At 37.9% G+C, this 17,647-nt stretch overlaps 1 protein-coding gene across 2 annotated transcripts in view; it reads left to right on the top strand.

Annotated features, from left to right (window-relative positions):
• Positions 1–17,647, top strand: part of LOC111326411 (uncharacterized) — a 42,160-nt gene that overhangs the window by 702 nt on the left and 23,811 nt on the right. Inside the window, exons 2-9 of one of the 2 annotated variants that reach the window (XM_022930400.2) lie at positions 1,794–2,006; positions 3,285–3,380; positions 10,354–10,539; positions 11,060–11,399; positions 12,786–13,148; positions 13,969–14,135; positions 15,036–15,191; positions 16,674–17,155. In XM_022930400.2, the coding sequence (XP_022786135.2) occupies positions 1,794–2,006; positions 3,285–3,380; positions 10,354–10,539; positions 11,060–11,399; positions 12,786–13,148; positions 13,969–14,135; positions 15,036–15,191; positions 16,674–17,155 (2,003 nt within the window). The remainder of the gene's footprint in view (positions 1–1,793; positions 2,007–3,284; positions 3,381–10,353; positions 10,540–11,059; positions 11,400–12,785; positions 13,149–13,968; positions 14,136–15,035; positions 15,192–16,673; positions 17,156–17,647) is intronic. The other variant, XM_088745215.1, reaches the window with a different exon arrangement.

Raw genomic sequence — 17,647 nt, forward strand, 5'->3', positions numbered from 1 at the left:
TCACCCAGAAATTAGAATCGCCCGGCTTCCAAATCGAACGCCAGATAAACTAAAAGGTTGACACTTCTCCTTGTGTCATTCAGTCGAAGATCCATTCAAAATCCAAGCGCTAACCGCCAAAAAAACTTTCGAGAAATGCAGCTTTCCAAGCGATCGTCCACGGCACAGATTTGGTGTGCCAGGGAGCAACAGTCGCGCTGTTTGCTCCACGCTGATTGGATGATGGTAAACAATGCCCTGTTTCAAATGCCTCATGTGAGAGGGGAGTCAGGGGCATATTTGTGCCAGCGATTCATCTACTGACTAGCCTGGTGTGGGGTTTATGGCGCATCAGTAGATGAATCACCGGCATGAATATGCCCGGACTCCCCTCTCACATAAGGCATTTGAAACAGGGCATTTTTTACCATCATCCAATCAACGTGGAGCAAACAGTGTGACGGTTGCTCCCTGGCACACCAAATCTGCGCTGTGGATGCCAATTGCTTGGAAAGCTGCATTTCTCAAAAGTTTTTCGGCGGTTAGCGCTTGGATTTTGAATGGATCTTTGAATGAATGACACGAGAGGAAGCGTCAACCTTCTAGTTTATCTGGTGTTTGATTTGGAAGCCAGACGATTCTAATTTCTGGGTGAAAATCGGCTTTGCGCTTGAGCAGTCGAAAATGAGCTTTCCACCCTTGTCTCCTTCTCATACAGCAAAGTAACAGTCAACACAAAATCTACCAAATCGCTCAAATTGGCCATTTAGAACCACAGAAATGATAATACACAGCAAGTGAGGTAGGTTTACATTTATTTTGAGCCTTAACAATAGACTTTCCTTGATATAAGTTTATGATATACTCTTCAATATTCTCCCATACATTTCTTTATATTTCGAACAAACGACCAGACACGCTGCTTGTGTGGGTACCCTGTGAATAAACTATAAAGCCTTGGGACTGTAGATTTTCAAAATGTTATCGTAATGGCTTGAAGAGAGATACTCCTCTCTTGAATAGCTGGTGATAATGGAGCATGCAGCCGAAGAGTATCGCAGCTGCACTGTTTCCTTTAAGGCTCACTCTGGACACTATTATGATATGGAGTAGTAGTAGTAGTAGTAGTAGTCTTTATTTCCACAAGATAAAAAATACATATCTTATGTTACAATATTTGAGTAAAAAGTATATATAAAATATCTAAATATATCTAAATTATAAACTCACATAGCTAAATTGTATTTAAAAATTAAGCGATTAATGAAAGAGTTCTTGAATCTATCTGTATTAACTTTCGGATACTGACTTGTTCGATACCTTAAATTGTAAGTCGATACTTTCCTCTCAGGTAATAATCCCCTTAGAGGGTGTCGGTCTATGCCAGATACCTTATGAAATACTTTTCTATCCTGCTTTTCCAGAAGGTGTTTAATAGAAAATGATTTAGATGTATATTTACGTTTGTGACATCTATCCAGAAAACACTGCATTGCTGTCCGCTCCGCCTCAGAAGCACCATATACCGACAACCCATAAGTGATGCTAGGAATCATAATTTGTTTCTGTTCACCTGGTTGGAATGTAAAGCATGCTATGGAATCATAATTTGTTTCTGTTCACCTGGTTAGAATGTAAAGCATGCAGAAGGAGGCTCTGGATTCTCGAGGGCTCGTCGATTCCAGTCAAGCTGTACAACTCAGATTGATTTTAAATTTCACTGTGGGCTTTGCTAACAATGTTATAATTTTACATGGAAAATAAGTAAAATAAGCTATTGAATTTCCCTCTTTCTTGTTTTAATTTTGATATAGGAAAAGGACTGTGATTGGCTGGGGCCGTCAATTGACAGAACCTGTGAATGGTGTTCTTCGCCTGATTTTATGAGAGGTGACCTCCCAAGATATATTGATAAACAATTGGATGAATGGCCAGCAGATTTATTATTGGATCTCTGCTACTGCTTTGACTGTGTACAGGAGTATCACAGGCTACAGGAAGAGTTGACTGAACAGAGGCAAAAAAAGGTGTGGTGACTGTTTGATTCTTGTATCATGCACCAATCAATGTCTTGCCCCAACGGGGGGAGCCCAGGCATAACCAGGGGCTATTGACATTTTTGAAAAAAAAATTGTCAATAAGCCCCTCTGGAGGGCCTTATTAGAATGACAATAGGCCCCTCACAAGGAGGAAAGATACCTGTTTAATAATCTAAGGAATACCAGGACACTGAGAGGTATATTTCCTCAAAAGAAGTTGAGGAGTATGCCACGAGCGAGACTGTCAAACAAAGTTTCAACTTTAACTTTTTTTCCTATTTATATATGCACAGAATGTGCAGAAATTGAATGGAAACTTATTGTACTGGCTATTAAAAAATGAAAAATAAACAAGCTGAATGTATTTAAGTTTTTTCTTACCCTTTTTGACTTCTGTTGACTTAGTTGGCACGAAAGCCGCCATTTTGATTTATGCCAACTTGACTTTCTTTCCCAGTCCTTCTCTGATGAAGTGGTCAATAAACCCCACCCTGGGGTGAGCCCTGTGTCAATAAAAGTTTACAGCCCCTCCCCCGGGCAAGGCTATTTTGTCAATAGCCCGTGTATGCCCGGGCTCTCCCCGTTTGGGCAAGACATTGATTGGTGCATCAGTCCGGTCCAAGTCTCAAAGAAATTTGTAAATGTTAAGGTTTGAGTCTGAATATATGAAACCACCTGTTGATCATATTGAATCGATTGGCATGTTTAAAAGTATACATGTAGCTGTCGCATTGTAAGTCCTTATTGACGTACATTTAGCAAGAGGGCTGGATGGGAAAATATTTAACCGTAGGTTGTGAGGTGTGTTGAGACTAGGTGCATGGAGTTTGCTGTGTCATTAATAAGAAGCAAATGTTTTCCAGTTTCCTTATGGTTTTCTGCATTATTGTACAAGCAGGGCCTGGTGGGTCATTTGATAGTACTGAGTATGCCATGTGGTTATGAAATGAGTATGCTTGCAAACAAAAATTAATTTTGATAAAAGTGAAAATGTGTTTACACCCGTGTTTCTTTTGGAACCGTATTAAAGTTTACAAGAGCACAATAGCCTTTCTCTGTAATGTACAGTTGAACATTTATATATTAAGGAAAATGACAATTTTAGGGCTTGCAAGTCATATATGACAATTTGGGGTCTGATAATGGCTGTGAGAATTTTGATTTTATCATAGGTTTTCTAGCATGACCAAAATCAGGTTTTTACTGTTTTGCACAATAAAATATACATATGTCTTTGTTACAAGGATTAATTTTGTTCCATGGTAGGTTTTGCAGCACCTGGATGTTGACAGACTGAAACTGGCAATCAGCAGTGCCTTAGGAGATGCAGAATGTGGAGAAGGATCTTTTTCGTATATGCAGGTTTGTTCGGCCAATATCATTGCATGCTGACGGCGTGCGACTTTACTTATCCTGAGGTCAGAATAAATGCTGGGATTGGCTAACACTGCACCAGGTCCCTAAAGGAGCATGTTGTTTCACACGGCCTCGTTCTTAATTGTTGTTGTTTGAGATGCAGAACCAAGAAAAGCTTTGTAAATTATTTTGAATTAGTGTGTTTGCAAACCTTTTTTCTTTTTGTGATGGGTGGAGGAGATCATTGATCTGTGTGGGAATGTTAAAATGACTAAAGACATCTCATAAAGTGCAAAATTTAAAAAAAAACCTTTTTTTCATATCATGGGTTTCTGCAGAAGTCCACATAAGTTATTACACCTTCTGTTCCATCCCATTTCACGTTGCCTGGATACTTCACAAAGCTTCACAAATGTTTTAATAAAGTGTAAGTTTGCAACTTTCTTTCCCTCTACGATGGGCCAAGGAGGTGATGTCACAATAACTAAAGTTATCCTTTAGGTTACTTGAATTTAGAGAAGATCTTTTATTTTCATTTCGTGGTACGGTAAAATGTTTTGTTCCTGACACCGTCAGCTTCCATCACAGTTGTGATGCCTGTTTTTCTCTTCTTTGCCCCAATTGGTGGTTTATCCCTTTGGCTTTCCTAAGAAATAAACATTTAATTTCTAAATCACAGGGTATGCTCAAAGCCATTCTGCAAATGTTTGAGTTTACCATTGCATGCAACCAGAAGGTAGAGAAGATACATGAACTGTATACTATATTCTCTTGATCAGAATCTATTGATAACATAGGCATGCTATGCATGCAGGAGTTATTTTTTTGGATATGTGGGTTGAAATGGGACACTTAGTAACTGATGCTGGTGTCTGAATAGTTGTTGGCAATAATAACCTGCATTGACACCACGCTTCCCACAGTCATCTCCACAGCCCTAATTTGAACTCATCAGCAACACTCTTTCTCCAACGTTGCATGACGAGTTCAAATTATCATAGGCTATAATAATGCTTACTCTCCCCTCTTTATCAGAGACAAAACCGTGACTATTATTCTGGCTGTATTAAAGGGCCACACTCAGTAATTCTGTTTGGTTTTTTCTGTGCAGAAAATTGCACAATAGGTGTTACGTAGCACTTTTTCATTGGTGTAAAGCAATGTGGTGGACATAGCCTAGGAATGAGGCTGAGTTTGGCATAGAATGTCAGTCAGGCTTAAAATGCTGGGCCGATAACCAAGCTTGTTACAGTTTAATTTGGATATATATCTACAAAGTTGAAATGGTAAATTGGCCACCGTAACGATTACAAAAGCTGAGGTTTCGAGCGTTAGCCCTTCGTCAGAGCGAAGGGCTAATGACGAAGGGCTAACGCTCGAAACGTAAGCTTTTGTAATTGTTATCGTGGCCAATTTACCATTTCAACTCTGTTGATATATCCAAATTATTTCGTTACTCCCACCGACGCAGCCCCAAGCAGTTTCTTTCGAAACTATCAGCCTTTATTGTTACAGTTTAAACTTATCTTTCGAATGAACTTAAATATATTTATTTAAAGTGCACCTGACCCCTAAATTTTTTTTCATTTAAAAAAAAATCTTCATGCTTTGGTGAGTATCTCTTCGAAAAAATTTTTGGATCTGGTCAAATCCTTCAATTTTTGTGCCCCGTTGAAGTACAGAAAATCGCATTAAAATCACTGCCATTTTGACTCACAACCGCGTTTCAAGGATCAAGAGTCTGGCGACTAATGTGAGTCACTTCGAGAACCCAAAAATCTGTATTTCGTGCCATTTTGCACAGTTTACTGGTTATGTTTGGAAGGTTAGATCGATATTGGTCGCAAATATGCCGCAGAATTAATCTAGTGCTAGAAAGGCTTTCGCAGGTCGACGACTGGCCGAGAATTTCTTGAGCGTCTTCTCAAAGTGATGTCACAAGTCTACTCTACCCAGATCCCCATTTACGCGGTTGTGGTCCATTCGGATGTCAACTTCAACAGGGCATAAAAAAATGAGGATTGTTTCAAAGAAATACTCACCAAAGCAGGAAGATTTTTTAAAGTGAAAAAAAAATTTAGAGGTCAGGTGCACTTTAAAGCACTGTAATACTGTAAATCACTTCTATTGTTATCGTACTGATGAACACAAGAAGCCTTGGGAACAGTAAAAGTTCATTGGCTGATTGTTTAAATTCGATTAATTCATACAATTGTCTTATGTAACCTTTGGCGATTGGATCTATTAATTGATTAATACAGCGGATGAAACAAGTATACTTATCTGACAAAAAAACACTGTGGAAGTCACTGCCACATACCTTAAATTTTAATCAGTCAAAAAACTTGCAGTCTATAAAATGCCTTGATATATTGTTCCGGGGCAAGAAAAACCTCAGAGGTTTGTTGTTAGATGTAAACAGAGTCATCACGTTCAAAAGCAAATTTTTATTGAGCAACCCCACATTTCCTCTAGCGATTTTATTATTTCCAAATTGTTGTGGATGGCATCAACTTGTTCCAAAGTCTTAATCTCCAGAACTCTCCATGTCAACAAATAATGAAAAGCACCTGACAATGATTTTACTAAAACAGCAACACCTTCAATTTGAACCAATTCAATTCAATTCAATCCGCTGAACTGCAAATCCAGCCAGAATATAGGCTCCGTGGTAGCCTATTGTTCAGTAACAGATAGTTGCCTCAAAATATTCTTCCATATAATTTTGCAGTGGATAGCTCTATTTTATCTCCAACAACCTCTGGACAAAGATGTTTTCCGGTCTCCATTCTTCGAACAAGTGAAAATGGACTGAACAAAGAAAAAAGTATTGTTTATCAAAGCATAACAATGAGGGCTTCTTAATTGGTTCTTGCCTATCTGGACTTTGCCCTGTGTGTGCAAAATAATAAGTGGTAAAATGCAAGTTGTTTACAGGGAGTTGACATGCAATGGGGGTAAAGTCCAAAGAAGCTAAAAGTAAATTTTATTGGTAGAAAATGTTTAAGCACGTGAGAGTTGTGTGGAAAATTGACTGACTGTACCATTATGTTACTTGTGAAATATTTTTTCAGTGAGGTAGAATTATGTCATAAAATTTACGCTGTTTACCGTAATTTCTGGCCATTTACCCAGGCGTAATCTGTTGATTTTGCCTTAAACACATGCCACTGCGGGTAATAGGGAGGTGCGGGTTATGTGACAATTTTGAAATCTACTGGCAGTTGAATTGAAAAAAATTCTCACCTACCTGTGTTTACACCTCTCAGATGAATTTTATTGTATCAAAAGTGCCACAAAGCGGCACGAAAACATGATGCTGACTTGAGTTTATTTCACACACAATTAGTTACGCGATGAAAAAATTACTATCGGCACGCGCGTAAACAAAACCTTGAGGGTGACAAAAATAAACCAAGGATAACCAGTGCATCAGTAAGAAATTTCCAGTTAACACTAGCCTCTGCTGAAAAGAATTTTCCCGTTTTAAGGGACTTTGTTAGGCCCAGTAGAACCGGAGATATCGATTTTTTGAGAAATCAACAAATCAACATGGCACTGAACGATCGTTTGCACAAAATGTGGCCACGAATTCGCAGAGCATTTTGTACAAATTTCCTTTGCTTTTAAGGTGTGGGTTATCTACCAATGCAGGTAATCTGCTGACTTTTTTTTTTTCGCTATATGCAATAATTGGCTGGTGCAGGTAATTGGCCATGCAGGTAAACGGCCAGAAATTGTGGTACTGGAAAATGGCATTTTATCTGAGAAAGTCTAATCCATACTGGCGAGTAAAAAGTAAACACACAATTGTAGCGGGAAAGTATTGTTTAAACAATATTTAATTCACGGAGAACTTTTAGAAGCAAAGAAATGATATTTAACATGGCAGTCAACACAGAAGTAAATATAACTTGGTGGTCTTTTCAACCTTTACAAAGGGAGCAGCCACAGGGAAAAAAACAAGATCATCAATCAAATATAATTTATGCAAATGCCTTGTGCAAGTTTTACCAGAGTCAGCAAAACTAGCCCTTTGAAAACAGCACATTCTGGTGCTAAATTCATGTTAGGCCTTTAGCTGACGGTGTGTGCGTTGTAAGTGAAAGAGTGGCACACAAAACATGCACGTTTTAACTTGCAATTTGTAGAAAAAATTCCCTGATGACCTTTCTAATCCTGACAGATCATAGCAATAAAGTCCTCACAAAGGACAGCCATTACACTGGATAGATGAGCTCACAATTCTTGTAGATGTCATTCTTACCTCGTTCTTTAAGCGAAATTAAAAATGGAATTTATATATGGCAATGAAATATCCCTCAGTCAAGAAAACAAAATAAAGTTAGTGCAGGACTGCATCAACACTTGGTAAACTTCACCTTTTCTGTAATTATTCTTCGTCTTCAAAAGCACAGAATTACAAGAGCACTGGTTTAACGGCCCTCTCATTATATCATTCTTCAACTGCGGATGCACTAGTTTAATGGCCATATCATTTTATCATTCTTCAACTTCAGGAAAGCTTGAATGTGGGACTACTTGTCTAAATATCCTCTCTTTTAAAATTTTTTTTGACATCGGAACCGCGTGAGCAATCCATTCATAACAGTCAATGGTGGCCAGGTATTCTGAAGTGGCTCCCATCAACATCTCAAGCAGTATTTGATTCAAAAGTTTTGTCATGTTCCACTCAGTCTCCTTTAGAATAAAGAATAACCATAGTAGTACATCGATCTCAACTTCACTGCTTTCCCAACACAACTGATACGTTTCCTTAATTGGCGAACCACTCTCCCCGAGTCACACATTGATTCGCTGAAATTTGAAGACCGGTCAAGCCACAAATTAGCAAGAACACTCTGATTGGTGCAACATCGAAAAATACTACAATCTGATTGGTTTGTGATACACCGTAAAATTGCGCCAATCACATTGCTTTGAGATACACCAAAAAAAAGATGCACCAATCAGATTGCCTAGAGATACACCAAATTGCACTGATCAGATTACACTACACCAAAATACACCAATCTATACACTAACATATAGTTTAAAAAAAAAAAAAAAAAAAACTAAAAAATGCAAGGCAAATGACCAAGAAAATCTCCTTATTCAAAAATTTGCTTAATATACCATCCACAAGCAAAAAACAAATCAAATTCCTGCATTTTCCAAACCTGGGTGATAAATTCATTGTGCAGGAATCACTTTTCACATGACTTCATGGCCATAAAATCTGAAATGGAATGATTTAAAGACAATCTTGATTGAACAGTGCCTTCAGGCAACAGAGATTTAGGCTGCATGAAACAACATGCTCCTTGAGGGACCTGATACAGGGTAGACCTATCCCAGCATTTATTTGGACACAGTGTCAGGAAAGTCATATATTAATGTAGATTAAGAATTTTCTAAGTTATTCTCTCACTGGTAGTGTTCTCCTCTTTAGGCAGTGACCAGTGAAATCTACTGCCCATAGTACCTCCTACAATGAGAGTAACTAATGTGCGAGCCTGCGAGCCAGAGCCATTTTTTTGCGAGCCTCGAGCCTCTTCTTGTGAGCCACTGTTTGTTCTATATATATCTTTCTAACAGTCTTTGGCTCCTCTCCAGAAAGCATTTGACGGTGAAAATCTGAAAAAATGTCAAACTAGACGCTTGAGGAGCGTTCACTTGGGCTTGGTAGCGAGCTCTTTACTTGAGAATTCACTGCACGTATAATTTATTCAAAACTACAAAGCCATAGCATTCACACAAAACACGAGTACAATTATAATATGCATCATGAGATCTGAATTTTTTTTACCTTTATTGACACTGTAACATCATTATGTTTATGCACATTGGTCATATTGGAAAATTTTTGTAGTAGATCACAGTCATCAGGAGTATTCATCACATCTTCTACTAAGCACTCGTAACTCCATGCAAAGAGCAAACCAACTTTCACGATCGCTTGCACGACAATAATAGTGATTATGTACGAAATATCAAATCATACTTTATAAGTATTGAACCCGATAGAAACCAATTACAGAAACAGGTATTTAACGGAAGAGCTAAGCTTAGATATTTAACATTACTATTCATGTTGCTTCTGTCAGTATCCCTATCCAATTCACTGTTGTTAGTGTCACCTTCGAGCTAGGTGTTCGTCTCAGCTTCATAGTTTGTGGTTAATTGGCTGTCACAGTTTTGGCAGTATTTTCGTAGTTTGAGCGAAAATGCTCAACACTGTTTGGTGTGGGCCAACGATGAACGGTGTGTGCGTTTGTATTTGAGAACAGCATATAAGACAGGAATCTTTGCCGTGCGACCTTCCCGAAACACAACATTTCAAAAATTGTGTTGTTTACAATCAGCAAGCACACGATAAGACAAGTTGTCGCATTCTCATCCTCAGTTTCCGCGGTTTAAACAAGGAATGCTTGGGACCATGACCATAAAAAGGCATTATGGATTTGGATGTTATTTTCCCGGGGCTCACAAAAATGGCTCCGGCTCGTCATAAAAGGCTCGGGCTTGCAGGCTCGCATTATAGCAACCCCCTCCTACAATATTACTACCTGCTCGGAAATTTTAAAAATTCAACAGGCTAAAGGGTTGCACTGCCAGTTTAAAAATTATTTATTTTACCTGTTGTGCGTAACGTGAAGGTGAACACTGATGAATAGATGTGTCAGAGAAGGGTGTATGAGTGAATGGAAAAAAATTGAAGGAACAAACAAATGAGTGAACAATGGAATGAAGAAATAGCCATGCGCTGTGTACATGTACACCTTACGTATGACAGATAAAGGTACAGTGTATGTTACAAAGCCTCATGAAAATACAGTGTAGTTACTGTTCCTTACTGCACCCTATTTACTCTGCAATACATCTCAGTGACACACTCCTTAACAAAGAAAACCTCTTTTTGTCAGTGGTGATATTAATAACCTTTTGGTGATGTTAATAACCTTTTAAACCTTTCCAGGATGTCCCATTGAAGTTACAAGTTCCCCTTCTGGAAATGTTAAGATTCCCATATTTCTTACATAATGAGATGCTAGCATTATTGTTTAAAAGAGGACTTATTGCTCTGAATGTGTGGGGCTGTCCACTTAAACTGGAGGAAAAACTTCCTGGAGCATATCTTCTGCTTGTTCATCCAGATCCAGAGGTATGATGAAGGATTTAGTTACATCCAGTCAATTACATTTTATGTTTATTACTGAATAATTACAATTGTAACTGAATTTAGCACTGTGGAATTAGTGTCAACACTCAAGAGTGTATGGAAAATGATCAGATGTCTTATCAGGACCAATTAACATTAAGGAGCTGGTGATTGTTTATTTGACTGGCTACTTTTGATTTGGAGATGTAGAGGTGACAGTAGAGGGGAGGGGGTGGGGAAAAGTAAATAAAAAAACACTGCCCACAGAGGCTGTTGATAAGCAAAACACCCCCTGATAGGTTGTGTATCACTGCATTTGAGTTTGATTGCCTTTGGGTGTTTCAGAATTTTATATAATTCCCTCACCATTCCAATATTTAAAAGTTTGGATTCTCCATGGATTATTATTTGTGTGTTGTAATACACAATTCTCTGTACTGAATACCACAGAGGAGCTATATTAAATCAGCAGTTAATGAAGCCAATTAACTATGTTTTGTTATTTTATGTATCTTTATATCAGGTGCGGGGTTGGGCAGTTAAAAGTGTGAGAGGACAAGGAATGATAAATCCAGATGAGTATGATCTATTGAAAGAAGTTATCAAGTGGATGATTGATGTTGTGGAGTTGAATCTGTTTGAATATCCTGATATTGTAACACCTGAGGACAAAAATGCTATCAGCCTGCCTCTAAATGTTCTCCCACCACACTTGTTTGTTCCACTTACTGTAAAAGAGTATTGGATGGGACTGTTTGTGCTATTGATGCGAATGGATGTGGCCACAGTGAAATCGTGCTTTATGAGTTACACTGGTCACATAGGGATTCTGAATGTAATTGTACAGCCAATGGAAAATCAAGGTATTTATGGCCTACTGTTAACCTGTTAAAAAATGAGTAAATGAGTACAGGCCTGATTTTTTTCAGGTCTGATTTGCACTATTGCATAAATAACGCTGTCTACTGCGAGGATCGTGCATCATACATATCTATAACCGCAGTTCAAAATATATGAACTTCATATATTCATCGTATCTGATTTATCATCACGGGTTTATTACGAATCAAGTTAATGGCCTGCTCCCTGTTGGCTTGTTAGCTCAATTGGTAGAGCGCTGCACTAGTATCACAGAGGTCAGTGGTTCGAGCCCCGTACAGGCCTGATTTTTTTCAGGTCTGATTTTCGCTATTGCATAAATAGCGCTGTCTACTGCGAGGATCATGCATCATACATATCTATAACTGCAGTTCAAAATATATGAACTTCAATATATTCATCGTATCTGATTTATCATCACGGGTTTATTATGAATCAACTTAACGACCTGTTCCCAGTTGGCTTGTTAGCTCAATTGGTAGAGCGCTGCACTAGTATCGCAGAGGTCAGTGGTTCAAGTCTCTTACAGGCCTGATTTTTTTCAGGTCTGATTTTCGCTGTTGCATAATTAGTGCTGTCTACTGCGAGGATCATGCATCATATGTAAATGAGTTCAGTTTTGTGTATAATTTATTTATTTTAAAATATATCTGATTGGTATACTGAACAGCTCAGAGGTACACAGCCAATGCACGTGTGTAAAAAAAGTGCACATCAAAAATTAATGAGTACATAATTTGCTCTTGTTATTCAACACAGTCAGCTTGCTTTGTCCTGTGCTGTTTTGGAAAGCAAAAGTTTCTTGTTTCAAAATGCCTCTGCCAAAGTATCAAATCAGCATTAATTTGGCATGTATCAACATCTTAAGGAAGCAAAAAATATATCTTATTGGTATACATGTACATGTACATACAGTTACAAGTGAGCTTAAATTATTCTTATGTGAGCATTAAACCTAAAAGTGCAAAGCGTTATTGTACTGTGAATACTTACGTGTAAAGCAAAAAAATTGATATTTTGCATTATCTGGCCTTCTTTTCAGGCTAATCAGGGTACATTTTACTTTAAAAGTAATCATAGACTAAATAATCTTCAGTTAAAGTAAATCTGAATTTGTTTGATTTTGTGACATGAATAGTTGTTCATGCGAAAGATTGAGCTCTTGGAAAGTTTTTAATGGGAATATTTGCAGAGATTTGATCCCCTCTTGGTGTCTGGGGTAACTTCAGTACTTTTCTGCCCTTATGCTTCTCCCCATTTGCTTTGGGACTATTATTCTTGTGTCAGGTGCCAGACTTTGACATAAGCCCTTTATTTAATTTAGAATTGTGCAAGTTTAACTCAGAATCTTAACTTCTTGTTATCTTCAGAGGGGGAAGCATTTTGGCCAATGCTCCAGTGTTTTGTAGTCTTGCTAGAGAGACTTGGAGAGAGAATCTGGCAGATTTCTGTGTTCACACGTAACCCTGACCAACTCTTTGGGATTATAACGAAAAACTGTTTCTTTAAAGAGGCTATCTTGCAGTGGCAAACCCAAGATGGTGGAGTGATTTTTAAGCAAAAAGACATCAGGCAGTCAAATAGAGCCAGGTCTTTGAGTGGTGCAAAATCTTCCAGTGGATTTTATAACACAGCTTTGGCATGGTTTCAACCTTTTGTGCTTTCTCTTCTGGACTTTGATTTTGGTGAACATTATGTCTCACTGGTAATTAGATATCTTCACAATGTTGCAGGTAGGGAGAGTTATAAATGCAGGAGAAACAACACAACTTTAAGCGTTTACACTGTTACAGTTGTACCCATATTTAAATTCTCCCCACTGTTGTCTTTACATTTGCTATGTTCCTGGCCAGGAGAGTTTACTTGACAGTCTGAAGCATCATAGTTCAATGAACATTTCCTCTATTCTTGTGACCTTTAGAGAAGCCAATTGCTTGTAGGGATCGAAGGGTTGCAGAAGTGTATAAAGTGCATTTCAATAGAGTTCACATGTATTTGAAGTTCAACCCCATGAGGGATAAGTATGTTTTTTTTTTCTTTTTTTGCTAGCTTTGGAATTGTGTTTCTTTGCGAGTGGGTTTTAGATCTAAAACAAGGAAACCTATTGCAAGGTCATGATACAAGATTTTTAATTGATAATTTTGGGAAATTGATGATTTTCCCCTTGCAATCTTTGTGAAAAGAAGCTAGTTTAGACTTAACATTTTTTTGTAACCTCTGGTAGACAACACTTTTGACTGGTATACAATTCTTATGTTGTTGATTCAGAGAATTTGGTATTGAATTAACTAATAATCCCCTTACTGTATTTGCCGAATGCAAATATGGCATCCAATTTGAATTGCCATTGTTCTGGACTCACTAGCCTCATCTTCACATGCAAACACAAAAGGATTATTACATGTGTGAGAGGCTAGTGAGTCCAGAACAGTGGCAACTCAAATTAGACACCATATTTGGATTTGGTGTATAATTATTAAAGATACTGACATCTGAGCGGTTGTGAAAATATAAATTATTTAAATAACCGTACATCAATTAAATTCATTGCAGATAAGTGTTTAACTCAAAACACTTTCAAGTCAGATGTCCAGTCTACATTGTTAGGCATAATTCATGAATTGGTAAATAGAAATTTTTCCACTTGCCTGGCTCATACAGCTGACCTTTGGGCAAAAGACATGGTAGATTTTGTCATAGCTGAAACAGGGGACAAGAAGGTAAAATTTGTCTTTACCATAATTTATTTCATGGAGAAACTTACTTTCAGGAAATGTTTTTACTAGTGACTGATGTTTTGTTACAAGCATAATATATACAGTTATGATTCTATCAGCTTACACATGTAGTCTTGTTCCAAGGAGCTTTCCCATTAATTCTTTTGTCGAAGTAAAGACAAATAAATGAGTCAGAGCTTTTTCTTTAACTGATTTCTCAAAGTGTTATGAAACAAAACAATGAAACTACCAGTAAATTAATGTGGATTGTTAATTTTGAGGTATCTCAGTTTTGACATTTTGAGATTTAGCATTAGTCAATATTTCAGACCACATGGCTGTGGGAAGTAGCCTTTCTGTATAGGGTTAGTGTGGTTTATTCTCCAGTGATGCATGGTGATATCTAGTATCTTCCACTGAATTTCAAAACATTGACATAATACTACATGTTCTGTATTTCCTGCTATTGTATAATTATGGTTACTTAAGAGGCCTTTCATACCCACGGTCGTTTTGTGCCCAATCATTTCATACCCTGCTACAGGAGGTCAATGCATTTCCAGTCAGTTGAGTCGTTTTGTACCCATACTGATGTTATGTTTTCCATGTTAAGTATGTTTAAACCAGTGTTGGTTTCCTATTTTACATATCCGTGTTACTAATGTTAAATTAGTGTTGTTTTTGTGGCATCTACTTTTGATAAACAACCACCGAATGCAAGGCCTGGAACTGAAAATACAGGATGTGGGAGTTAAAAATCACCTTGCTATCTCTGGTGTTCTCTGTGTCAAGAGTGACAATGTTAGGTCTTGTTTAAGAACATAACATTATGATCAAAGCCCTGGCTTGAATCCGAGACATTTGTGTTCAAAGTCATTTTTTAATGTGCACATTTGCTTTTAGAAGGTTGATGTTACCAGAAGACTGCTTCAGCTCCTGCTTAAGGCTTGTCATCGAGGGGGATCCAAACATGCCCTCAAGTACTGGGGAGTGTTTGCATTGCCAGGACCCAAGCAGCTATCTGCAGAGGAAAAGCAGCAAATAATTTCACTTATCGAGGTACTGTTTTTGCCTTGACAATCAAACCTCCATTTTTCAGTCTTTGAGTGCCTCCTATATGTATTTGGAGCTGACAATTGGAAGGTCTTTTTATGGTTGTGTTTAATTTTTTAAGTTTATCAGAATAATGGATGAAATGTAGAAATTGACTGGTTTGACAAGCCACTTATACACCCTAGGATTTATTTACTCGGTTTAATTTATTTAGATAAAGTTGTGCTAATTTGACTACCAATTGTTTTTACTCCTTTCTTACGATATTAAAGTTGATGTCTATACGATTATTATCAACTTAAATTTATGTAGGTGATCGTCAGTTTTCAGTATTTATTGCTTTCTCTAGGTGATTATAGAGATGTGCATGCTTTGATTGGTTTAGGATTGTGTTTTCTCTTGCTAAAGTCACCCTCAATCAAGGTGGTAGGGACTATTCGCCAATTTTCACTTCAGAAAATAATTGATAATTAACGCGCTGTGATGAGTCCTATGGCAGTTTGTTGCAGTCTGCACAGTCGGTTGAGATTAACTAACTAATGACACTGTAGTCCACATCCTATTATTCATAATATTCCTCCAACTGAAATAAATTACCAGCAAAGTTTCAGCTCAGGACAGTGGATCCTCCCTCCAAGAGACGCAAACACTTTGATTTCAATCGAAATAATGTTCCTATAACCTTTGTAGACCTGTATCTATTTCCCTCATAAAGTGACACCTCTTTTCTAGATTACGAGCAGCCCCTCCTTTTCGGTGAAGTTCGTAGTGCGAGTCAAAACAAAAAAAAAGTGAAAAAAAAATTACTGTTAGCGCGCCGCGGGAAACTCCTGGAGTGATGCCGATGCGCCGCAGGATTTCCATGATTGAGGCGCTCGAAAAAAGTAGACCAACTTTTCGAGTACCTCACCCATGCGCTGACACTAATTTTTTTCGCTATTTTTTTTTTTTTTTTTTTTTTTTTTTCACTTACGCGACGGACTGCTCCGAAAAGGAGGGATGACTCGTAGTCTACCTCATTTCAGGGAACATAATTTTAAGTCCAGTGGTTATCCCTTGAACGTAGGTTCCCCAGCATGCGCCAATTGACAGTTGCAGTTTATCTCTTAACTCTTAAATCCTAACATCAGTATACATATTCTCCATTCTGTTCTCTATACATTTCCTTTGGTATTGACTAGGAGAATTCAGGTAACAATCAAGGCTTCTTGGGTTGGTGATTATTTCCTTTATTCTCATGATCTTAATGAATGACTCAGCAGCATTACAGTAAGGAGAAATTAGACGCTGATCACTCCTAGGGGCCAAAGGATTGACGTTGAGTCTTTATTAAGTTGGGATTCAGTAGTTTTGTTTTTTTTAATTGGAGTATGTGGAAATTATTGGTTTCACTTGCACACCCAAGTAGCATTCATGTCATGAAATCGCACCGAAGCCTTTGCATAAAAATCAGATTTGACTTAACGACTGTTTCGTATTCTTCCCTAGGCTCGTCCTTCCTTTAAAAACTCCGTGGATAACGCAGCTATCAAAAAAATTCCTAATGGTAGCCTCTCCACCCAGGGTGTTACCCGTATAAAGGAAGAGAAAGGCCTACAGTCACCCGAGGAGTTTGATTCTAATGTATTAACGGCAAGAAAAAGCAGCGACGAGAGAAGTTTTCGATCAACGGTGAAGTGTAGTCCGAGTTCAAGTGTGAGCAGTTCTGAAGGTGAACAGGGTGTTATCCGCAGAGAGAAAGAGAATGCCCCACAGTCACACGAACGGATTTATCGTAATGGGTTAACAAAAAGAAAAAGGAATGACTCAACAAAGAAGATAAGTTTTCGATCAAGAGTGAAACCTGGCCCTAGTTCACGTGTGAGCAGTTCTGAAGATGAAGAAGAGGAAGAGGAAGAGGAAAAGATTGCTAGCAGGGACCCAATGAAGAGGCGCAAAAAGCCTCAACATCGTTCATGGAATATCAAAGTGTAAGAGATCTTCCTTGTAAATTACTTCATTTATATGTCTTGTTTTACCTTAGGTCGAGGGCTGGGTCATTGTAACTACTGTATACACGACTAAGTGTGGTTAATATGTATGTATGTATGTTGCTTTCAAGGGGAAGCCCTTTGTCAGTGTTTAAAAAAATGATTCTGAAATGTATTGTTTGCTCCTTATTCTCACAATCATCAAAACAGTTCTTAATCAGTGGTTCCGTTTGTTTAAATAAAGAAAAAAAATACTATTCTTTTTATTAATCGCAACAACCAATATTAGGACCAGGGAACGCGAAGAAGCAAATTGAGAATTCAAAGTATAACAAGCAAACCGCCTGAACCACGGGAATATGCCAATGTTAGTGACGTAGTCGCGAATGCATTTAGATTGATTGAGAAAGTGGCTCGAGCTTTCTAGTCGAATCATTATAAGAAGAAAAGTAAAACCAGTACAATGGTGCATCAGTGTCAACAGTTCACTCA

This window comes from Stylophora pistillata, chromosome 1 (genome assembly GCF_964205215.1).
Source record: "Stylophora pistillata chromosome 1, jaStyPist1.2, whole genome shotgun sequence".
NCBI lineage: Eukaryota > Metazoa > Cnidaria > Anthozoa > Scleractinia > Pocilloporidae > Stylophora > Stylophora pistillata.